The following is a 24,999-nucleotide window of genomic DNA, read 5'->3' as shown; positions in this document are numbered from 1 at the left end:
CTCTCTCTCTTCCCTCCCCCTCTCCTCACTCCTCCACCTCTCTCCCACTCCTCCTCACTCTCTCCCTCTCCCTCCTCTCTCTCCTCCTCTCTCTCCTCTCTCTCTCCCTCCTCTCTCCCTCTCTCTCTCTCTCTCTCCCTCTCTCTCTCTCCCTCTCTCTCCCTCTCTCTCTCTCTCCTCTCTCTCCTCTCCCTCTCTCTCCTCTCTCTCTCTCTCTCTCTCTCTCTCTCCCTCTCTCTCCTCTCTCTCTCCTCTCCTCTCTCCCTCTCTCTCTCCCTCTCTCCCTCTCTCTCTCCTCTCTCTCCTCTCTCTCTCTCTCTCTCTCTCTCTCTCTCTCTCTCTCTCTCTCTCTCTCCCTCTCCCTCCCTCCTCCCCTCTCTCTCCCCGCTGTCTCCCTCTCTCTCCCCGCTGTCTCCCTCTCTCTCCCCGCTGTCTCGTGCTGCGGACCCCAATGTTGGCCGCGAGCCACCGAGACCGCCCGCGCTTTCCGAGACCTGATCGCTGGGTTGCTGTCGGCTGCGCGCGGAATCCAAACTTTTTTTTTTTTTGCTGCCAGGTTGACGCGCGAGACACTTAATCGGCCGACCCGACTCTGTGTGTGCGCACACGTGTGTGTGTGTGGATGCATTTCATTTGCGCTCCACGAACGAACGCCCTCTTGAGCGGCTGTTCGTGTAAGAATGGCCCCTTCTCCGAGAAGAATTGGGACAGACTGGGACTTGAAGTCCGCTTGCAAGTCTGGCCGAATTAAGTTTCCAAGCATTGTAACCCTGCACGTTCCACTCCGTGCATTTCTGTTCACCCATGCAGAGCTCGATCTCGGAGAGCTGGGCTTGGCGTTGATAGTCCCACCGCCTATTCCCCCCCCCCCCCACGTCCTCTCCCACGCTGGCTCACCATCATCAAATTCCCACTGCATGTCACAGCCCAGCGGGTGAAGAGGACCACCATTCAGTCCTGGCGTGAAACACAAAAGGATAGTATGCAGGTACAGCAAGTGATCAGGAAGGCCAATGGAATCTTGGCCTTTATTGCAAAGGGGATGGAGTATAAAAGCAGGGAAGTCTTGCTCCAGTTATACAGGGTATTGGTGAGGTCACACCTGGAGTACTGCGTGCAGTTTTGGTTTCCGTATTTACGAAAGGATATACTTGCTTTGGAGGCAGTTCAGAGAAGGTTCACTCGGTTGATTCCGGGGATGAGGGGGTTGACTTCTGAGGAAAGGTTGAGGAGGTTGGGCCTCGACTCATAGGATCACCTCTCATTCTTCTGAATTCCAATCAAAATGTATAAGATTATGAGAGGGCTTGACAAGGTGGGTGCAGAGAGGATGTTTCCACTGATGGGGGAGACTAGAACTAGGGGGCATGGTCTTAGAATAAGGAGCCTCCCATTTAAAACTGAGATGAGGAGGAATTTCTTGGAGGGTTGTAAATCTGTGGAATTCGCTGCCTCAGAGAGCTTTGGAAGCCGGGACATTGAATAAATTTAAGACAGAACTAGACAGTTTCTTAACCAATAAGGGAATAAGGGGGCGGGCAGGGAAGTGGAGCTGAGTCCATGATCGGATCAGCCATGATTTTATTGAATGGCGGAGCAGGCTCGAGGGGCCATATGGCCAACTCCTGCTCCTATTTCTTATGTTCTTATGTAGCATGAATGAGGGACCGAGTGTAATGTAGCCAAGTTTGCTGATGATACAAAGATGGGTGGGAAAGCAAGTTGTGAGGAGGGCACAAAAAATCTGCAAAGGGATATAGACAGACTCAGTGAGTAAAAAATTGGCAGATGGAGTATAATGTGGGAAAGTGTGAGGTTATCGACTTTGGTATGAAGATTAAAAAAAGCAAATGATTATTTAAACGGGGAAAGATTACAAAATGCTGAGATACAGAGGGACCTGGGGGTCCTTGTAGATGAAACACAAAGTATGCAGGTACAACAAGTGATCAGGAAGGCCAATGGAATGTTGGCCTTTATTGCAAGGGGGATGGAGTATAAAAGCAGAGAAGTCCTGCTACAACTGTACAGGGTGAGGCCACACCTGGAGTACCTGCCCTGGGAGTGTTTGACGGGACAGTGTAGAGGGAGCTTTACTCTGTATCTAACCCCATGTACCTGCCCTGGGAGTGTTTGATGGGATGGTGTAGAGGGAGCTTTACCCTGTATCTAACCCAGTGTACCTGCCCTGGGAGTGTTTGATGGGATGGTGTAGAGGGAGCTTTACTCTGTATCTAACCCCCTGTACCTGCCCTGGGAGTGTTTGATGGGACAGTGTAGAGGGAGCTTTACTCTGTATCTAACCCCCTGTACCTGCCCTGGGAGTGTTTGATGGGACAGTGTAGAGGGAGCTTTACTCTGTATCTAGCCCCCTGTACTTGCCCTGGGAGTGTTTGATGGGACAGTGTAGAGGGAGCTTTACTCTGTATCTAACCCCGTGCTGTACCTGCCCTGGGAGTGTTTGATGGGACAGTGTAGAGGGAGCTTTACTCTGTATCTAACACCGTACTGTACCTGCCCTGGGAGTGTTTGATGGGATGGTGTAGAGGGAGCTTTACTCTGTATCTAACCCCATGTACCTGCCCTGGGAGTGTTTGATGGGATGGTGTAGAGGGAGCTTTACTCTGTATCTAACCCCGTGTACCTGCCCTGGGAGTGTTTGATGGGATGGTGTAGAGGGAGCTTTACTCTGTATCTAACCCCCTGTACCTGCCCTGGGAGTGTTTGATGGGACAGTGTAGAGGGAGCTTTACTCTGTATCTAACCCCCTGTACCTGCCCTGGGAGTGTTTGATGGGACAGTGTAGAGGGAGCTTTACTCTGTATCTAACACCGTACTGTACCTGCCCTGGGAGTGTTTGATGGGATGGTGTAGTGGGAGCTTTACTCTGTATCTAACCCCATGTACCTGCCTGGGAGTGTTTGATGGGATGGTGTAGAGGGAGCTTTACTCTGTATCTAACCCCGTGTACCTGCCCTGGGAGTGTTTGATGGGATGGTGTAGAGGGAGCTTTACTCTGTATCTAACCCCCTGTACCTGCCCTGGGAGTGTTTGATGGGACAGTGTAGAGGGAGCTTTACTCTGTATCTAACCCCCTGTACCTGCCCTGGGAGTGTTTGATGGGATGGTGTAGAGGGAGCTTTACTCTGTATCTAACCCCGTGCTGTACCTGCCCTGGGAGTGTTTGATGGGACAGTGTAGAGGGAGCTTTACTCTGTATCTAACACCGTACTGTACCTGCCCTGGGAGTGTTTGATGGGATGGTGTAGAGGGAGCTTTACTCTGTATCTAACCCCATGTACCTGCCCTGGGAGTGTTTGATGGGATGGTGTAGAGGGAGCTTTACTCTGTATCTAACCCCGTGTACCTGCCCTGGGAGTGTTTGATGGGATGGTGTAGAGGGAGCTTTACTCTGTATCTAACCCCCTGTACCTGCCCTGGGAGTGTTTGATGGGACAGTGTAGAGGGAGCTTTACTCTGTATCTAACCCCCTGTACCTGCCCTGGGAGTGTTTGATGGGACAGTGTAGAGGGAGCTTTACTCTGTATCTAACACCGTACTGTACCTGCCCTGGGAGTGTTTGATGGGATGGTGTAGTGGGAGCTTTACTCTGTATCTAACCCCATGTACCTGCCTGGGAGTGTTTGATGGGATGGTGTAGAGGGAGCTTTACTCTGTATCTAACCCCGTGTACCTGCCCTGGGAGTGTTTGATGGGATGGTGTAGAGGGAGCTTTACTCTGTATCTAACCCCCTGTACCTGCCCTGGGAGTGTTTGATGGGACAGTGTAGAGGGAGCTTTACTCTGTATCTAACCCCCTGTACCTGCCCTGGGAGTGTTTGATGGGACAGTGTAGAGGGAGCTTTACTCTGTATCTAACACCGTACTGTACCTGCCCTGGGAGTGTTTGATGGGATGGTGTAGTGGGAGCTTTACTCTGTATCTAACCCCATGTACCTGCCTGGGAGTGTTTGATGGGATGGTGTAGAGGGAGCTTTACTCTGTATCTAACCCCGTGTACCTGCCCTGGGAGTGTTTGATGGGATGGTGTAGAGGGAGCTTTACTCTGTATCTAACCCCGTGCTGTACCTGCCCTGGGAGTGTTTGATGGGACAGTGTAGAGGGAGCTTTACTCTGTATCTAACTCGTCCAGGGTATTGATGAGACCACACCTAGAGATCTGTGTACAATTTTGGTCTCCGTATTTAAGGAAGGATATACTTGCATTGGAGGCTGTTCAGAGAAGGTTCACTCAGTTGATTCCTGAGATGAAGGGGTTGTCTTATGAGGAAAGGTTGAGCAGGTTGGGCCTCTACTCATTGGAGTTTAGAAGAATGAGAGGTGATCTTATTGAAACGTATAAGATTCTGAGGGGGCTGGACAGGGTAGATGCAGAGAGGATGTTTCCCCTCGTGGGAGAATCTAGAACTAGGGGGCATAGTCTCAGAATAAGGGATCACCCATTTAAAACAGAGATGAGGAGGAATTTCTTCTCTGAGGGTTGTAAATCTTTGGAATTCTCTACCCCAGAGAGCTGTGGAGGCTGAGTCATTGAATATATTTAAGGTGGAGATAGACAGATTTTTGAGCGATAAGGGAGTGAAGGGTTATGGGGAGCGGGCGGGGAAGTGGAGCTGAATCCATGATCGGATCAGCCATATTAAATGGCGGAGCAGGCTCGAGGGGCCGCAAGGCCGACTCCTGCTCCTATTTCTTACGAATTGGCAACTAAGGGAAGAAAGGGGTGGGAACTGGGAATTTGAGAGTATATGTTTTCTAGATAAATAACAAGGGGACGTGGAGAGGATAGTGATGGGTGTCACTCGATTTGAGTGTAGATTTGACTTAACGATCCTATCCTTGTTGCCGACTGCCCTTGTCCCTGTACGACCAGCCGTTATCAGTCAATGACAGGATTGGGAGATGTTGGGGCACATCAAACACTTGGGACTGTTACTTGGGCCCACTTGCCGCGGAATCAATTGACATCCGATCGGCTCCAACCCCGAAGCCAATTCTGCGGCCATCTGGCAATTAACGTATGCAACCACAAAAAAAACCCCAAATTCCTTTTTTTCACGACCAAATCAACCCAGCGATCATACCTTTGCATGTTTTGCTTTGCTGACAGGGTTGTCCCAGTACTCGCCCCCCCAAGCCCTGAATGAAAAGGTTGGCGGCTGATTGAGATCCATGGGACCTTCAGCACTGAAGCAGGCCATCCTGTCCGTGCCAGCAAGGAGCACTTTGCGTTGTCTGCGGGTGGGCACGGTGAAGTGCCCTGAGGCCTGGGCAGTTTGCCCGAGGAGGGGGCTTCCTCACCTCCCCCTTCGAGTGCTGTGCCCTCTCCCGTTCTGCGTCCACACTCCCAGCTCCACCCCCACCCCCCACCAGTTCACTGGGCTCGGGGAGGGGGTGTCCGATTCCCAAATACTTTCCCATTGCAAACTACACGGGGGTCCGGTTGCTGGTGGACTGGGGGCAAGGCTGGAGCGGGGTTTGCTTCCGAGGGGAACCCAAGCCGCGACCTTTTCATTCGGTACGGGGCGGGGGCGGGGGCTGAGTCTCGGGCCAATGTTGCTCGCGGTGGTGCAGGGGAGGGGGAGCCGGGGAATGTCACTCTCTCCCGCTAAGGGAAAACAAAAGCCCATCTCGGTTGATCTTTGCTGGACGCTCACCAGCCGCACAGTGACCACCACCTCCCCCGCTCTGTCAACGTCCGTGGGAACGGCTCGAACCGCTCCCCGCAGGTCACCTCCAATGTCCCCGTGTGTGTTTGCAGTCGTCGCCATCTTGGGCGATCCCGCGACTCGAGTGGAGTTGAGGTCGAAGATCAGCCGTGATCTTATTGAATGACGGAGCAGGCTCGAGGGGCCGAAAGGCCGACTCCGGCTCCTATTGCGATTTATTGGCCTTGTTCACACAGCGTACATGTCCGAGGGATAATGCCGTCACGTGCCTTGGAGTGCATTGGGAGATGCCAGTTCTCACACCCCTCCTGAACGGGGCCTCGATACGGGGTAATCGGAGGCAGGGGCCAGGGGGTCTGGCCGGACGCGAACGGGCCCCGAGAATCTCCAGGGGAGGCCAGACTGAAGAGCCGGCACGTGAGCTCTCCCAGGGGCAAGGCACGACACTCATTCCCGATCCTCACCTGGTGGAGAGAGAGAGAGAGAGAGAGAGAGAGGCGGACATCGATAGGGAAAGGGGACCATTCATTGTTTGCTGAGCCCGACACTCCGAGAGAGAGAGAGAGAGAGAGAGGAGCCAGTGGGGCTGGGGTGGGGGCAACGGGAAGCAGTGAGGATTCCCCATTTTGCGATCGTCTCCAGAGCATCAGGACAGGGCGGGCGGATTTTGACCAAAGTGCCCCAAATTGATAGAGGAGACACGCAGCGGCAATGGCTGGCCAGGCCAGGCTGCCTGCTAATCTGTGGGTCAAGGCACCATGGAACCCAACATCGGGCCCACCACAGGGTCAGCAACCCGACTGGACGTCACCGTGACCCAGCTCGGTGATTGGAGCGTGGGCAGGTACAGCGGGAGCGGTGAGGTCGGGGCGAAGGAGCGGCGAGAGATTGTGGAGGGACGTGATCGGGGCCCAGGGGCAGCACGGGCCCAGCCCACACTGTGTGCGATATGTGGGCGCACTGGGTCCGTGCAGCAGAGCTGGTCTCCGGTCGTCCTGGTTAACCCGACCTGCCGTTGATCGTCTGACGTAGGCTGGCGACTGCACTTATCCAACTCCCTTTTGAAAGCCACGATTGAGTCTGCCTCCACCACCCTCTCAGGCAGCGCATTCCAGATCCTAACTACTCGCTGCGTAAAAACGTTTTCCCTCGTGTCGCCTTTGGTTCTTCTGCCAATCGCCTTAAATCTGTGTCCCTCTGGTTCTCCACCCTTCCACCAATGGGAACAGTTTCTCTCTCTGTCTACTCTGTCCACACCCCTCGTGATAGTCAACACCTCGATCAAATCTCCTCTCGATGTTCATTGGACATGGTCCCAATCTTTATATATTTCATATAAGTGGCCCTTCCAATTCAATCCAGCACAGGGCTCCTGAGCATCATGTGATATAATGAACTCTGACCTTCACGGTGGTTGTCCAATCCTCGGGTCAAAGATGTTGTCTGAAAGGTTTTGTGAGGACAGAATCACAGAAAGTTACAGCGCGGACGGAGGCCATTCGGCCCATCGTGTCTGTGCCGGCCGACAAAGAGCCACCCAGCCTAATCCCACTTTCCCGCTCTCGGTCCGTAGCCCTGTGGGTTACGGCACTTCAAGTGCACATCCAGGTACTTTTTAAATGTGGTGAGGGTTTCTGCCTCTACCACCCTTTCAGGCAGTGAGTTCCACCCCAGACCCCCACCACCCTCTGGGTGAAGACATTTCCCCTCAAATCCCCTCTAAACCTCCTCCCAATTACTTTAAATCTATGCCCTCTGGTTGTTGACCCCTCTACTAAGGGAAACAGGTCTGTCCTATCCACTCTATCCAGGCCCCTCATCATTTTATACACCTCAATCAGGTCTCCCCTCAGCCTCCTCTGTTCCAAGGAAAACAACCCCAGCCTATCCAATCTTTCCTCATCGCTAAAATTCTCCAGTCCCGGCAACATCCTGGTAAATCTCCTCTGTACCCTCTCCAGTGCAACATCCTGATAAATCTCCTCTGTACCCTCTCTAGTGCAACATCCTGGTAAATCTCCTCTGTACCCTCTCCAGTGCAACATCCTGGTAAATCTCCTCTGTACCCTCTCCAGTGCAACATCCTGGTAAATCTCCTCTGTACCCTCTCCAGTGCAACATCCTGGTAAATCTCCTCTGTACCCTCTCCAGCGCAACATCCTGGTAAATCTCCTCTGTACCCTCTCTAGTGCAACATCCTGGTAAATCTCCTCTGTACCCTCTCCAGTGCAACATCCTGGTAAATCTCCTCTGTACCCTCTCTAGTGCAATCACATCTTTCCTGTAATGTGGTGACCAGAACTGCACGCAGTACTCCAGCTGTGGCCTGACCAGTGTTTTATACAGTTCGAGCACAACCTCCCTGCTCTTGTATTCCATGCCTCGGCTAATAAAGGCAAGTATTCCGTGTGCCTTCTTAACAACCTTATCTACCTGGCCTGCTACCTTCAGGGATCTGTGGGCCTGCACTCCAAGGTCCCTCTGTTCCTCTACACCTCTCAGTGTCCTACCATTTAATGTGTATTCCCTTGCCTTGTTAGCCCTCCCCAAATGCATTACCTCACACTTCTCCGGATTGAATCCCATTTGCCACTGCTCTGCCCACCTGACCAGTTCATCGATATCTTCCTGCAGTCTGCAGCTTTATTCTTTAATATCAACCCCATGGCCCATTCTAGTATCATCTGCAAACTTCTTAATCATACCCCCGACATTCAAGTCTAGATCACTGATATATACCACAAAAAGCAAGGGACCCAGCACTGAGCCCTGTGGAACCCCACTGGAAACATCCTTCCAGTCACAAAAACACCCATCGACCATTATCCTTTGCTTCCTGCCTCCGAGCCAATTTTGGATCCGACTTACCACTTTGCCCGGGATCCCGTGGGCTTTTACTTTTGTGACCAGTCTGCCATGTGGAACCTTATCAAAAGCTTTGCTAAAATCCATATAACACTACATCATACTCACCACCCTCATCGACCCTCCTGGTTACCTCCTCTCAAAATTCAATCAAGCGGCAGAATTGTTTATAAACGGGCGTCCATTTGGCTGGAAATGCATCAAACTCCAGCCCCAGTAAGCGGCTGCTTTTCTCTCTCGTTCTCCCGTGGGGTCCATGGCTGGCCTCCTGCTCTGGGCAACAGTGCGGGCAGGTGATGGTCAACCTGGCACTGTGCTGTTGGTCCTCACTTACGGGGAGAGATGGGCCTGACTGGCAATTGCACAGATACCACGCGATGCGCCAAAGATATTCGCGGAGGCGACGTGCGCGCGTTGGGCCTGGCTTTGACTAACGGATTCCTCCACTTACCGTTCCCGATCTTGGCAGAATGCTGGGGTGAGGGCAATGCCCGGGTACCAAGCGCTATGGGTAGAGAAACGAGAGCTGGGAAGTCAGGCGGGCTCCATTGTGTAGTTCACGCCCTTGTTTCTTTAGCAGTGAGACGATCTGGCAGGGTGGTGGTGGTGGGGGCAGAGGGTCCCAGGCCAGGTGGAGATGTTCCACTCGCTCGGACTAACCGGGGGAGGAGGGCTGTGTGCAAATCCCCCTGTGATCGGAGTGGTGCAGTCCGGGGGGTATTCAAACCCCTTTCCCCCCGGGTGGGAATGGGTCTCCTTTGCCCATCTGGGCAGAGGCAAGTATTGCGAGAGAGTCTGTAAGGTAAACATAAGTACATAAGAAATAGGAGCAGGAGTCGGCCATTCAGCCCCTCGAGCCTGCTCCGCCATTTAATAAGATCATGGACTCAGCTCCACTCCCCTGCCCGCCCCCTTATCACCTTATCGGTTAAGAAACTGTCTATCTCTGTCTTAAATATATTCAATGTCCCGGCTTCCACAGCTCTCTGAGGCAGCGAATTCCACAGATTTACAACCTCCTCATCTCAGTTTTAAATGGGCGGCCCCTTATTCTAAGACCATGCCCCCTAGTTCTAGTCTCCCCCATCAGTGGAAACATCCTCTCTGCATCCACCTTGTCGAGCCCCCCTCATAATCTTATACGTTTCGATAAGATCACCTCTCATTCTTCTGAATTCCAATGAGTAGAGGCCCAGCCTACTCAACCTTTCCTCATAAGTCAACCCCCTCATCTCCGGAATCAACCGAGTGAACCTTCTCTGAACTGCCTCCAAAGCAAGTATATCCTTTCGTAAATATGGAAACCAAATCCCTCCAATATCCCTCCCTACCCCCCCGCCCCCTCGATTCAGCAGGTGAGTGCTGCATTCTTGTCTGTATCTGGGCTAGTATAGTTAGTGGTGAGATTTCAATGTGCTGTGGTGAAGGAGATTTGTTCTGGGTTTCTTTATCTGTTGGGATTTGCTGTCCTTTGCTGTGGCCGTGGCCCATGTAGGACGTCTTTAGTGCGGGGCGGTGTGTTGCTAGCGTGCTCTGGCATGGTTGGGACGGGTTGTGGACCGAAGGGAGAGACGAGGTGCCAGAGTTACTGTTTATCGGGGTCTGGGCACAAGCTCGATAAGGAAGCGTGTTGGGAGAACGAGGAGACGGAGAGGCATTGTCTCTCGCCTCTCCCGCTAGTCCAGGGATGGCATGGGCCCCAAACCCTTGTAGGCATTGCCGCAGGTTCCCTGGCACTGGAGAAGTACCTCCGCAAGATCCCGCAAATCCATCGGCAGGAGAACACCAAGGTCGGTGTTCTCCACCAGGCCAACAGCCCCAGCATCGAAGCACTGACCACACCCGACCAGCTCCGCTAGGCAGGGCCACATTGTCCGCATGTCCCCAGACACGAGACTCCCAAAGCAAGCGCTCTACACGGAACTCCTTCACGGCAAACGAGCCAAAGGTGGGCAGCGGAAACGTTACAAGGGACCACCCTCAAAGCCTCCCTGATAAAGTGCAACATCCCCACCGACACCTGGGAGTCCCTGGCCCAAAGACCAGTCCGCCCTAAGTGGAGGAAGTGCATCCGGGAGGGCGCTGAGCACCTCGAGTCTCGTCGCCGAGAGCGTGCAGAAACCAGCGCGAATGGCGGCAGGAGCGTGCGGCAAACCAGACGGTAACCCAAGCCCCCCAGCCTGCCCCAAACACTGCCTGTGACAGAGACTGTGGGTCCCGCATCGGACTCCTCAGTCAGCGAGGAACTGGTGTCAGTGTGGGAGCAAGTCTTCCTCGGCCTTGTCTTCCAGAGACCAGATGCCCCCACTGCCCCCCCGACCCCTGCCCCTTCTCCAACCGGGTACCGTGGGAATGTCCGTGAGCGAAAGCGGGGCAGAGCAGCTGGGTACAGACACCCAGTCCGTCCCCGCGGCCGTCGCCGAGGAAACCATCCCCCGCATCGATGGACCTGGCCAGCAACCATCAGCGATACACCGTTCCACTTCAGCCCAGCACAGAGCAGATGGAGCCCGTTCATTCCTCAGTTAGACACAGGAAAGAAAGCCTTGCATTTATATAGCGCCTTTCACAACCTCAGGATGTCCCAAAGCACTTTACAGACAATGAAGTACTTTTGGAGTGTGGTCACTGTTGTATTGTGGGAAACGCGGCAGCTCAATTTGCGCACAGCAAGCTCCCACACACAGCAATGTGAGAATGACCCGGATCATCTGTTTTAGTGATGTTGGTTGAGGGATAAATATTGGCCCCAGGACACCGGGGAGAACTCCCCCTGCTCTTCTTCCAAATAGTGGCCCCGGGATCTTTTACATCCACCCGAGAGGGCAGACGGGGCCTCGGTTTAACGTCTCATCCGAAAGACGGCCCCTCCGACAGTGCGGCATTCCCTCAGTACTGCCCCTCCGACAGTGCGGCGCTCCCTCAGTACTGTCCCTCCGACAGTGCGGCGCTCCCTCAGTACTGTCCCTCCGACAGTGCGGCACTCCCTCAGTACTGCCCCTCCGACAGTGCGGCACTCCCTCAGTACCGCCCCTCCGACAGTGTGGCGCTCCCTCAGTACCGCCCCTCCGACAGTGCGGCGCTCCCTCAGTACCGCCCCTCCGACAGTGCGGCGCTCCCTCAGTACCGCCCCTCCGACAGTGCGGCACTCCCTCAGTACTGCCCCTCCGACAGTGCGGCACTCCCTCAGTACCGCCCCTCCGACAGTACGGCGCTCCCTCAGTACCGCCCCTCCGACAGTGCGGCGCTCCCTCAGTACTGCCCCTCCGACAGTGCGGTGCTCCCTCAGTACTGCCCCTCCGACAGTGCGGCTCTCCCTCAGTACTGCCCCTCCGACAGTGCGGTGCTCCCTCAGTACTGCCCCTCCGACAGTGCGGTGCTCCCTCAGTACTGCACTGGGAGTGTCGGCCTAGATTTTCTTTTGTGCTCAAGTCCCTGGAGTGGGACTTGAACCCACGACCTTCTGACTCAGACGAGGGTGATGCCCACTGAGCCACGGCTGACACTGTGGATGTCAGAATCCTGGAACCACAGAAAGTTACAGCGCGGACGGAGGCCATTCGGCCCATCGTGTCTGTGCCGGCCGACAAAGAGCCCCCCAGCCTAATCCCACTTTCCTGCCCTCGGTCCGTAGCCCTGTGGGTTACGGCACTTCAAGTGCACATCCAGGTACTTTTTAAATGTAGTGAGGGTTTCTGCCTCTACCACCCTTTCAGGCAGTGAGTTCCACCCCAGACCCCCACCACCCTCTGGGTGAAGACATTTCCCCTCAAATCCCCTCTAAACCTCCTCCCAATTACTTTCAATCTATGCCCCCCGGTTGTTGACCCCTCTGCTAAGGGAAACAGGTCCGTCCTATCCACTCTATCCACGCCCCTCATCATTTTATACACCTCAATCAGGTCTCCCCTCAGCCTCCTCTGTTCCAAAGAAAACAATGCCAGCCTATCCAATCTTTCCTCATCGCTAAAATTCCCCAGTCCAGGCAACATCCTGGTAAATCTCCTCTACACCCTCTCCAGTGCAACATCCTGGTAAATCTCCTCTGTACCCTCTCCAGGCAACATCCTGGTAAATCTCCTCTGTACCCTCTCTAGTGCAACATCCTGGTAAATCTCCTCTGTACCCTCTCTAGTGCAACATCCTGGTAAATCTCCTCTGTACCCTCTCCAGTGCAACATCCTGGTAAATCTCCTCTGTACCCTCTCCAGTGCAACATCCTGGTAAATCTCCTCTGTACCCTCTCCAGTGCAATCACATCTTTCCTGTAATGGGGTGACCAGAACTGCACGCAGTACTCCAGCTGTGGCCTAACCAGTGTTTTATACAGTTCAAGCATAACCTCCCTGCTCTTGTATTCCATGCCTCGGCTAATAAAGGCAAGTATTCCGTGTGCTTTCTTAACCACCTTACCCACCTGGCCTGCTACCTTCAGGGATCTGTGGGCCTGCACTCCAAGATCCCTTTGTTCCTTTACACTTCTCAGTGTCCTACCATTTAATGTGTATTCCCTCGCCTTGTTAGCCTTCCCCAAATGTATTACCTCACACTTCTCCGGACTGAATCCCATTTGCCACTGATCTGCCCACCTGACCAGTTCATCGATATCTTCCTGCAGTCTGCAGCTTTATTCTTCATTATCAACCACACGGCCCATTCTAGTATCATCTGTAAACTTCTTAATCATACCCCCGACATTCAAGTCTAGATCACTGATATATACCACAAAAAGCAAGGGACCCAGCACTGAGCCCTGTGGGACCCCACTGGAAACATCCTTCCAGTCACAAAAACACCCATCGACCATTACCCTTTGCTTCCTGCCTCCGAGCCAATTTTGTTTCCAACTTGCCACTTTGCCCGGGATCCCGTGGGCTATTACTTTCGTGAGCAGCCTGCCATGTGGAACCTGATCGAAAGCCTTGCTGAAATGCCCAATCAGATCCAGGAAACAGCGGGAAGCCGCCGTGGAGCTGCGACGGAGTGTTCCCGGGAGCCCGGCAAGGAGACGAGGGGGCACCGATGCTGCAGCGATCGCGGGGGGGCGGGGGGGGGGGTACGGGCCCCTGAGGCAGCGACAGGCCGCGAACAGCTGTGGGTGAAATGGAGCGGGCCCTGTCTCCTGCCGATATGTCGGGAGGACCGAGGGGAGAAGGGTGGGCCAAGTGCCCCGAGCTGCCAACGTTCCCGTGCGGGATCAGCAACCAGCTGGACGATGGCGGTGTCTTGATCCGGTGGCGAGGGTTAACCAGGACGACTGGAGACCTGCTCTGCTGCACGGACCGAGTGCGCTCACATATGGCACAGTGTGGGCTGGGCTCTGGGCCCCCGCTGTTGCATTACGCTTGTCTCGTAGCGGAGTGGGGAGGAATCGGCCAATCGAGGGACTGTCAACCCAGCGAAGGAAAGCCTTGTTCCTGGAGACGTGGGCTGATTGGACGCTGCGGCGATGGAAAGGAAAGGGCCTGTGTTGGGAGAGCGGGGTCAGCTGTGGAAGCGGAGTGGTGTAGTCGGGAGGGCTCACCTGATGTGCCGGAGCTACACCGTCCATGGCCGCGCGGCCCGAGCTCGCTGCGGTGTGGCCAGGCAGTTGGAAGACCCAATCGGCAGAATCAAGAACTCGCCTTCCACTTGGCACCTCGTCAAATTTCTGGCGGGACGTCCCAAGCGCTTTCCTGGTCCCGCGCCTTTATTTCCCCCCCCCCGGCCTGTCGCGTTGCCAAATTCAGCCGGGCGCTGGGCGACACACTAAGATCCCGCAAGCGGCGAGACCAATGTTTTTCCCCGGTTGTGCTGGAGGGAGTTCGGCCCTTCCTCCCAGGTCGCCGTTTGATACCTTGACCAAAGCTTTTGAGCAACTGCGCGTCTGGACAAGAGGGGACAATTCCTGATTGGGGCGGGGGCGATAGGTCAGGGGTGGTAGGTGACTGAGGTCTTGGCTGGTAATTAAAGGGGTACCAGGGGGAGGGGGGCAGGCGAGAAGGCAGCCAGTTGCGGCCCAATTCTTCCTGTATCTGTAGCCGAGTGTGAGAGAGAGCGAGAGAGAGAGAGAGATGGGGGTCCAGGTACAGACAAAGTGTTGCATAGAAACCTGCTATTTTTACACCCCTCCCCTCTAACCAGGTCCTCCCGGAGACGATGGCCGCCTGGCAGCGAGATCCAGCCGACGACGGAGATAGGAACTGGGTAGCGACCGAGAGCCCAGGCGAGAGTGAGATCTTCTCCGTGGACGCCCTGTACTGGGCCAGGCCGTGGTTCCAGGGCCGGCTGGGCCCCCCCGGGGTCAGGCTGGTGGCCCCGACCCCCGACGCGCCACGCACGCCCGGCCGAAGCTCGCCCACCCGAGAGGCGCGCTCCGCGGGCAAGGCCCGCCCCCCGGCGAAGACACGGCGCTCCCCCCGGGTCAGCAAGGGCGTCCCGCCCAAACGCTACGGACAGGCCGGGTCGGAGCGGGCCAGGGCCGGGGGGAAGGCTTCGAAGAGCCAGAAGTAGACTGTGCCAGCGACGTGCCCCCTCTCCCCCACCGCCCCCCCCGCCCCCAATCCACCCGCCGACGACAGACCATTGTCAATAAGTATGTACGTACGCACTGGAAGCCCATCTACATCACAGGGCACCACAAATACTGGGGCGGACAGGGAAAAGTGGGAGACACCGAGGGTCCTGCAGGAAGGAGAGAAGCAAGGTTGGGATATTGTGGGGGGGTGGCGGGGCAGGGTGGGATTGTTACTGGTTGCCAGCCCAGAATATTCCTGCTTCCACAAAAGGATAGCATGCAGGTACAGCAAGTGATCAGGAAGGACAAAGGAATCTCGGAAGAGAGGTTGAGCAGGTTGGGCCTACACACATTGGAATTCAGAAAAATGAGAGGTGATCTTATCGAAACGTGTAAGATTTTGAGGGGGGCTGGACAGGGTAGATGCAGAGAGGATGTTTCCCCTAGAACTAGGGGCCATAGTTTCAGAATAAGGGGTCGCCCACTCAAGAGGGAGATGAGGAACATAGGAACATAAGAAATAGGAGCAGGAGTTGGCCATTCGGCCCCACGAGTCTGCTCCGCCATTTAATACGACCATGGCTGATCTGATCATGGACTCTGGTCCACTTTCCTGCCCGCTCCCCATAACCCTTCACTCCCTTATCCCTCAAAAATCTGTCTATCTCCACCTTAAATATATTCAATGTCCCAGCCTCCACAGCTCTCTGGGGCAGAGAATTCCACAGATTTACAACCCTCTGAGAGAAGAAATTCCTCCTCATCTCCATTTTAAATGGGCAACCCCTTATTCTGAAACTATGCCCCCTAGTTCTAGATTCCCCTCCGAGGGGAAACATCCTCTCTGCATCTACCCTGTCCAGTCCCCTCAGAATCTTATACATTTCGATAAAATCGCCTCTCATTCTTATAAACTCCAATGAGTAGAGGCCCAACCTGCTCAACCTTTCCTCATAAGGCAACCCCTCATCTCAGGAATCAACCGAGTGAACCTTCTCTGAACAGCCTCCAATGCAAGTATACGCAGTACTCCAGGTGTGGCCTCACCAATACCCTGTGCAATTGTAGCAGGACTTCTCTGCTTTTATAGTCTATCCCCCTTGCAATAAAGGCCAACATTCCATTTGCCTTCCTGATCACTTGCTGTACCTGTACCAGGACATGTTGAGAAAGCGGTTAAAAAAAGCTTACGGGATCCTGGGATTCATAAATAGAGGCGTAGAGTACAATAGCAAGGACGTTATGATGAACCGTTTATAAAACACTGGTTCGGTCTCAACTGGAGTGTTGTGGCCAATTCTGGGCCCCGTACTTTAGGCAGGATGTGAAGGCCCTTGGGGCGGGGGGGCAGGGGGCGGAGGAGATTGACCAGAATGGTCTCGGGGGATGAGGGACTTCAGTGACGGGGAGAGACTGGAGAAGCTGGGACTTAGAGCAGAGAAGGTTGAGAGGAGATTTGATCGAGGGGTTGACTATCACGAGGGGTCTGGACAGAGTAGAGAGAGAGAGAAACTGTTCCCATTGGTGGAAGGGTGGAGAACCAGAGGGACACAGATTTAAGGCGATCGGCAGAAGAACCAAAGGCGACACGAGGGAAAACGTTTTTACGCAGCGAGTGATTAGGATCTGGAATGTGCGGCCTGAGAGGGTGGTGGAGGCAGACTCAATCGTGGCTTTCAAAAGGGAGTTGGATAAATACCTGAAGGAAAAATAAACTGAAGGGCTACGGGGAAAGGGTGGGACTGGCTGAGGTGCTCTTGCAGAGAGCCGGCACGGGTTTGATGGGCCGAATGGCCGCCGCCTGTGCATTCTAGGGGCGGCGGCCATGTTTTTCTCGGCGTGCTTACGTTTTCGGGAAAAAAAAGCCTCTTGTGGTGTGTCACAGAGGCACGGCGATACCAGGAGGGGCTTCAGTCGGGGAGTGGGTGGGGGGGCCTTTCCCGTCCCGGCGAGCATCGGTGGCAGTGAAACCCCGTCAGGTCGGGTCCAACGGCACGCGAGACATCGCGTCGAAACCCGCTTTGGGTTGGCGTGGTGCGGTTGGGCGGATTGAGGGAGAGGCCCAGTGGCTTTGGGGGTGTGCGAGAGACTCCAAAGATCAACCGATGTGACCTTATCGGGGGGGGGGGTTTTCTGTCCCACATTAATCTGGCTCGCCAATTTGCTGCCTTGATGTGATTGACGGAAGCGTTTACTTTAGGTCGTGCGCTGTAAGCCGTGCGTGTGTCGGGGGAGCCAGTGGACGATAACCCTCTGTATCTTATTCTCGTTGCACACAGGGTGTTTCCAGGGGTGACCCACAGAATTGTGCGATAATGTAATGGTCAGTGCACTGGCTGCATCATCTGGACAAGAACCTGGTCCACCACCATTGAAGACAACCAAAAAAATTCAAGTGTATTTTGTATAACAGTAATTTTTTTTTTTACAAGACATGTTTGTACGCATGACATAAATCTTTGTGCTGATTTGAGAGCTGATTTCTAAAAGATTTATATCAAGTGATTCTAATTGAGATAAACTAAAGCTATACCAAACACGAATCTATATATATATATAAAATTTGCACTGTGTTTCCTGATGTGCCCTGGAGTGCTCCTTCATCGCCAACAGATGAATTAAATTCCGTTGCCTTATGTGACTCCAGCCGTTCACTTTTGCTGGAGTTTATCTCGATTGTTGCACACCAAAACTCTGGCTGTTTACCCCTCTGAGATCTAACCCTTTCAATTCTTCCTAATCCTGTTTCTAACATTGGAAACGTATCTGGGGCAGTATACAGACTTAAGAATTAGGAGCAGGAGTCGGCCATTCGGCCCCTCGAGCCTGCTCCGCCATTCAATTGGTTGACGTTCGACCTCAACTCCACTTTCCCCGCCCGATCCCTCGCTTCCCCGAGAATCCAAAAATCTACCGATCTCAGCCTTGAATATACTCAACGACCCAGCCTCCACGGCCCTCTGGGGCAGAGAATCCCAAAGATTCACCCCCCCTTCTGAGTGAAGAAATTCCTCCTCATCTCAGTCCTCAGTGGCCGCCCCCTTAGCCTGAGACTGCGATACCACCCCCGGCTGATAAAAGTTCTAACCTGCCCTGGCCGGGAATGCGGGGAACACAGGAGCGGGAGGAGGCCACTCAGCCCCTCGAGCCTGTCCCGCTATTCGCTGAGATCGTGGCCTACGACCTATCTCCATCCGCCCGTATCCCTTAATGCCTTTGGTTAACGGAAAGCTATGGATCTCCGAATCTGGGCTGGGCAAGGATTAGATTTTCACATTTTTATCGAGTCCGTCTGCCCTTCCCAGCCCCGTTTACACTCAGTCCAGTTTGACCCAGATCTCCCTGATGCAGATTGAATCTGTGGGAGGTGGTGTGCAGTCACAGTATATGCCGGCCAGTATGAAGTAACGAAGTACCTGTGATGTATGTCGAATGTGCCGTCCCGTATAGATATTGTGTGCTCTCGCCTCAAGCAGTAATGTCCCACATTGCGTCGCATTGAATTGTATATGTTGGTTAGAGATAAAACTTGCCTTTATATTGCACCTTCCCTGTCCTCGGGGCGGCCCAACGCGCTTTACAGCCAATGAAGTACTTTAGTGGTGTAGTGGCCTTTTGCAACTGTGGGATCCCGTTTAGACGGAAGTTGTTTAAGATTCACGGGGCATAGAAGATGGTGGTAAACCTCTTGACAGCTTCTTGAGAAGTGGGGCTGTCACTGCGGGCTTCAGTGTGTTTCATCGACCGGCGGACAGGCGAGTTTAACTCCCTCCGCGGCAGCTGGGGAACTTAAATTCTGTCAATGAAATAAAGCTGGGATTTTGAAACGGGTGGTGCCAGTAATGGCGACCATCAAACGGGCGGATTGTCGTGCAGAAACAAAAATCAACTGCTTGACTGATGTCAGTCCGGCCAGGAAATCTACCACCCTTACCCGGTCTGGCCGACAGCCACGTGGTTGACCCTTAACTGCCCCTCGGAAACGGCCCAGCGAGCCAGTTTTGCAACTGTTTTTTGTTGTATATCAGTAATCAAGTGCTCCCCGATTAAAGGGCCCTCTTGGTTTTTTTGAGGGCACTAAAACACAAATGATACAAGTGCCCCCTGGCTAAAAGAGCAGGGGGGGGCACTAAAACCGGCACAATAAACAAATTAAACTTCAGACAAAAAAAACTCAAATTAGAATGTGGTTGCCGGGGGTGTTGAGCCAGAAATGTACAAGGCTCCGCCTTCTCCAGGGCGATCAGGAACGGGCAACGAATGGCAGCCTTGCCAGCATCTCCTGAACCAATCGCAATTTGCCGTCTCTAGGCCACGCCCCGCGTAGATCTTGGATCGTAGATCCAGAATGCAATTTAAAGGCCACAGCGGGAACCTGGTATTTGGAGGGGGTGGGGGGGGGGGTATTGCAATATATGCCAACATATTAATTAGCCAATCGACGCAGGAAGCCCAGGACGGGCAGTATCGCGTCAGGGGAACTCTGATGTAGTTGCCCCATCCAATAGCCAACACTTACTGTACCGTAACACTGTAAGAAATGACCACAGCCAGTCAGGAACAGGGTGTTAGCCTTTCGATGACACGTCATTTTATTGTGACTATTTCACGGAACACCATCAGCTTTAGAATCACTGAATATTCCAGCACATACATAGGCCAACCAGCCTGTCAAATCCGCCTGCCACTCCCCCACTCCCACACACATGCCAGCCAGACTCCGAACTCCCCCCTGCCCCCTCCCCACCCCTTTGAAGCAATAGGAGCAGGAGCCGGCCATTCGGCCCCTCGAGCCTGCTCCGCCATTCAATACGATCACGGCTGATCTGATCTCAGCCTGAACTCCATTCCCCCGCCCGCTCCCCATAACCCTCGACTGCTCCCCCACCCCCCCCCCCCCAACCATCGTTCACAAATCTGTCTCTCTCTCTCTCTCCGCCTTGAATATATTCAGTGATCCACCGTAATAGTCCTCATCGATCTCGTAACCCCTCCCTCCCCCTCCACCCCGTTTAAAGAATGGATGGATTTCGGTTCAGCTGTGACTCGGGGGCCGAGGATTCCACATTCTAATGGCCCTCTGCGTGACCAGTTTCCACCAACCTCGTGCACTTGGTGTGTCTCGAGCGGAGTACGACACCCTCACAGCACGTCACGGAGGTGTTGAATTGGTCTTTGTAACCCACCCCTACCCCCGCCGGCCTTGCTGCCCTTGGGGTTAACTGGTGCGGACACCCAGACTCAGAGGAACAAGCCCCTTTGGCAAATGTCGCTCTCTTGTTCCCCAGCTCCACCCTCTTGTGTCTCTTGCCCACTGCTGCTATCCGGGGAGGTTTTGTACAGGAAAAGCATTGTCGCTCGCAGGAAGGGGTTCTGCCCGTGCTATATTGCTGCCTTCATTCAGACAACCATACCCACACCACATCAATCTGTTGTACCTTTCGCTGTCGGCAATTGGCATCAGCCAGACCAAGTTGGCTGTTGTCAGTATCTCTATCGTGGCAGACACCATCTTGTGTATATGTTACGTTTTCCGTTTGTCTTTTGCACGCCTTGTTAGGACCACGCTGATGTCCTTCAGGGAAGAAAATAAGACCATAACAACATCAGAAATAGGAGCAGGAGTCGGCCATTCGGCCCCTCGAGCCTGCTCCGCCATTTAATACGATCATGGCTGATCCGATCATGGACTCAGCTCCACTTCCCTGCCCGCCCCCTTATTCCCTTATCGGTTAAGAAACTCTCTATTTCTGTCTTAAATATATTCAATGACCCAGCCTCCACAGCTCTCTGAGGCAGCGAATTCCACAGATCTACAACCCTCTGAGAGAAGAAATTCCTCCTCATCTCAGTTTTAAATGGGCGGCCCCTTATTCTAAGACCATGCCGCCTAGTTCTAGTCTCCCCCATCAGTGGAAACATCCTCTCTGCATCCACCTTGTCGAGCCCCCTCATAATCTTACACGTCTCGATAAGATCACCTCTCATTCTTCCAATGAGTAGAGGTCCAACCTCCTCAACCTTTCCTCATAAGTCAACCCCCCCCCCCCCCCTCATCTCCAGAATCAACCCTTGCCCGGTCTGGGCCGCTATGTGACTCCAGACCCTCTCTGAAACGGCCGAGCGAGCTGGTTGTAGACACCCTCACTCACTTCGAGTGCGAGCCAGTTATAGACACCCTCACGCACTTCGAGTGCGAGCCAGTTATATACACCCTCACTCACTTCGAGTGCGAGCCAGTTATAGACACCCTCACGCACTTCGAGTGCGAGCCAGTTATATACACCCTCACTCACTTCGAGTGCGAGCCAGTTATAGACACCCTCACGCACTTCGAGTGCGAGCCAGTTATATACACCCTCACTCACTTCGAGTGCGAGCCAGTTATAGACACCCTCACTCACTTCGAGTGCGAGCCAGTTATAGACACCCTCACGCACTTCGAGTGCTCGGCAGAGCTGGCTAAAACTCCCAACACACACACCCCCGCCAGCCAACCCACACACGCACACACCAGTCCCTGAGGGTTAAGGTTAGGGTTAGGGTTAGACTGTGCCTCGACACGTTCCCAAGGCGATGTCCCCGCCAGTGACAACTCTGTATTGCCAGTGTTATCTTTGTACACAGGACAGCCACTATAGATTCACAAAGGTCCTTGTGTAACAGCGAGCAGTGCCCAATGATAAAGCATTGAGAAATTAGATGGTGCTGATAGTGACTTGTGTTGCTTGAACGGCAGCTCCTCGATAAATAAGCACTCACTGACTGTACTTGACATGCCCAGAGAGAGAGAAAGTGAGTGTGGTCTACTGATCTGGAGCAGTGTGGCTGTAAAAACTGTTCTGACTATCCAGGCAAACTGCACTGACCTGGGGCAATGCTTGACGCCTTACACTAAGTGCCTGAGGACAGAATTGGGGCAGCAGTGCCTACACTACACCAGGATAAAACACGCATTGCGCGAGAGCCAGCTCGGCAAAACTGATTCAAGCCCACGCTTTATCCTGGTTAGCTCGATTATTCCGCAAAGTGCCTTCAAATCTTACTTTTTGTTTTGTACGTCGAGCTAGATTAAAGCGATTGTGCACGAGGCGGCCATTGGTACGGTGGGAGCTGCCAGGATTTGTATCGAATCCGGGAAACCTCGAGAGATTTAACGCGTAGATTTAAAGTAATTGTGGGGGGCGGGGGGGGGGGGAGGTTTAGAGGGGACATTTTGTCGCCCACAGGGTCTGGAACTCACTGCCTGAAAGGGTGGTAGAGGCAGAAACCCTCACCACACTTAAAAAGACGCTTGGTTACGTGGAGAGTGCACGTGAAGTGCCGTAACCCGCAGGGCTACGGACCGCGAGCTGGGTGGCTCTTTGTCGGCCGGTGGGGACACGATGGGCCGAATGGCCTCCTTCCGTGCTGCAAATATCTCCGATTCTGCCAGGAGGGGGCGCCGAAGGACGGCCAGGGGAATAGGGAAGGGAATGCTTGTGGTTGGAGATTGAGTGAGTGTTGTCGTTTGTTTGTTCCAACGTGACGCCTTTTTGTCCGGGATGGGGAGGAGGGGCACTGCGATCGCGGAGTCAGGCTTGGCGTGCCACTCTCAGTCCTTGCTTCTGTAGGGCATCTTTATGGGCAAGGGCAGAGTGGCTGCCTTGCGATGGCTCGGATTACTTGAAGCTTGGCCACTCGGGGGGGTGGGGGGAAGACGCGAGATGAAATGGCGCTTGCAAACCATGGTGGCGTTGAATCGTAGCAGTCGGCCCGGCGGAGTGTCTTAGTAAACGGCGGAGTGTTTTAGTTTGATGGTGTTTGGGGAGGGGGACGCGAGGTGCCGTAGGAGCTGAGGTGGGAGATGTGTCGACGTTGAGTGCAGCACAGGCATTGGTCACGTTGCCCTGGGAACTGGGCGCGTCCAGGGAGGACATGGAGGGTTGACATAGGGGGGGGGGTTTGTGGCAAGGGGATGCTGACGGTGGAGATTGAGTGCGAGAATTAATAGGAGACAGTAATGGATCGTGCCATGTATGTACATGCTGTTTGTAGCCACCAGATGGCGTCGTTGTTGGAGGCCACGGAGCAGCACGTGGTGTCGCTCTGGTATAAAAGGCCAGCCATTTTGTGAATCAGGCACTTTGGGCCTAAATAAAGCAGAGCCAAGGGTGTACCTTGCTTAGTTAAGCAGTACTCCGTTTGAACGTTTATTGCATACATAACAGATAGTGTAATGAGAAAGATTGGAAGTTTTTTGGCTTGTGCTAATTGGGAATAATTGATGGGGAGTAGGAATTGGGTAAAGATTGAAGTGAAATAGCGCAGGTAACGCACCTCGTCCGAGATGCTGCTGAGCTGAGCAAGAACGCCCGAGATTGGACCGGCCCCCCCACCCAGCCACCTTTCCTGCTCGCCCCTGACTGCCAGGTTTGAGCCAGAATGCTCACTCCCTCACCCTGACAGCTATCAGACCTGGCTGTGGGCCAGAGCTGTTCCAGGCACCCCGCTCCCACTGGGCCACTGGGCCCCCAACAGACTCCAGCGCCCTCTCGCATCACGTCTGCGGGCTTTTACCGTCGGTGGGAGATTGGCTTCAGGCCAGACTCCCACAGGGCTGGAGTAAACGGCAGCAACGTGCATTTATATAGCGCCCGGAACCTAGTAAAGGCCCCGCGGCACACCCTAGTCGCCTGCGATCAAACATTGACGACCTGTGCAACCAAACTGTCGACAGTTATTCCAAAGAAAAAAAACCCAAGCCTTGTCCTTCCACCAAAGGCCATTCGGCCCATCTACTGGGTCCCGCCGTTAAGGCAGGTGCTGAGGGTCTAGACTTGCGTCTAGCCTTGCGTCCGGCCTCTGTGTGACTCGTGCCATTCCCAGCAGGGCCCGCCCCGAGATGGGGACAGTTGTGGGCGTGCGTGCCCAGCGTACAACGACCTTGGGCCGATTACCGACGCAGTCGCTCGGCAATGGCCAAGCTATTCGAGCGGCGATTCGCTCGGCAATGGCCAAGCTATTCGAGCGGCGATTCGCTCCGTCTGTAGCTCTGCTGCAACTGCCTGCTGTGCGGAGGGGTACGTTTATTTGCAACACCGAAAAGCTCTGATTGTGGAGTTCCGCTATTGGGAGGGGTGCCTGTTATTTTAGTGCCTGCTTAGTGCGTGTATATATGCAGCCTGCGTTGGCAATAGCCTTGCTCTGAACTTCTGCCTGTCTCCGGAGAAGGGCAAAAACAAACAACAAAAAAAATGCCTGAGATACTCGAGCCCAAAAAAAACCCCGCCCACAAAATTTGTAAATGTGGGACTTTTGCTGAATTCTGGAGGGAGAAGCCAAAGATGTTTTCCGAGCTTTGCCGATATCGGTGCCTTAATCTGTCCGTGCGGAGAAAGAAACCCTTCTTTAGCCCTTAGTTAAGGAGGATTGCTCGTAGCCCCTTTGGTACTGGTCAGCGTTGAGCTGCGGGAAGTGCTGTGCTATCAGGATCAGTGGGGAAGTATAGATAGACAACACAATGGGTTGGGAGATCGGAAGATGGACATTGCATGATGCCCAGTCCTCATCTTCTTCCGCACGGTCGTAGCAAGCAAATCAAACGTCAATACCCAAGTCGGATATCCAGGCCAAAGCTTCTGGAGTAACGGTGTGGATATCTTGTCGGCTGCCCGTGAATTGCCTTTGAGGGCAATGCCCAATGATGTGCGCCAGGGTCTGATTCAGGACCCTGCAGTCACATGATGGCGACGGCTTTAATCTCCCGCCCATGGAAAAGGTGGCACCATCGACCATGACCGGTTCTGAGCCGGTTGAGGGTTGCCCGTGTTGGCGAAGAGAGTTTGATCTTCAGCTTGCCCTCTGTAAGGAATCCATTCCATTGGCCGCAGTTCTTCCCAAGCATTTCACCCTCGGTGGGCGAGGCTGAGGGGAGATGGCCACTCGAAGGGCCAGATAGTTTGTTCT

The 24,999-nt window shown here is 53.9% G+C and overlaps 1 protein-coding gene across 6 annotated transcripts in view; it reads left to right on the top strand.

Moving 5' to 3' along the window:
- Positions 1 to 19,434, top strand: part of lmna (lamin A) — a 115,142-nt gene extending 95,708 nt beyond the window's left edge. For 3 of the 6 annotated variants that reach the window (XM_070868701.1, XM_070868700.1, XM_070868698.1), the window contains one exon: positions 17,331 to 19,434. In XM_070868701.1, coding sequence (XP_070724802.1) covers positions 17,331 to 17,372 — 42 coding nt within the window. In that variant the 3' untranslated portion in view covers positions 17,373 to 19,434. Of the gene's footprint in view, positions 1 to 14,678; positions 15,134 to 17,330 lie in introns of those variants that run through there. The other 3 variants (XM_070868697.1, XM_070868695.1, XM_070868699.1) reach the window with 2 other exon arrangements.
- The last annotated feature ends 5,565 nt before the right edge of the window (positions 19,435 to 24,999 follow it).

Source organism: Pristiophorus japonicus, chromosome 30 (genome assembly GCF_044704955.1).
Source record: "Pristiophorus japonicus isolate sPriJap1 chromosome 30, sPriJap1.hap1, whole genome shotgun sequence".
NCBI lineage: Eukaryota > Metazoa > Chordata > Chondrichthyes > Pristiophoridae > Pristiophorus > Pristiophorus japonicus.
The sequence above is the reverse complement of the archived record's forward strand: the minus strand, read 5'-3'. Positions and strand labels throughout refer to the sequence as shown.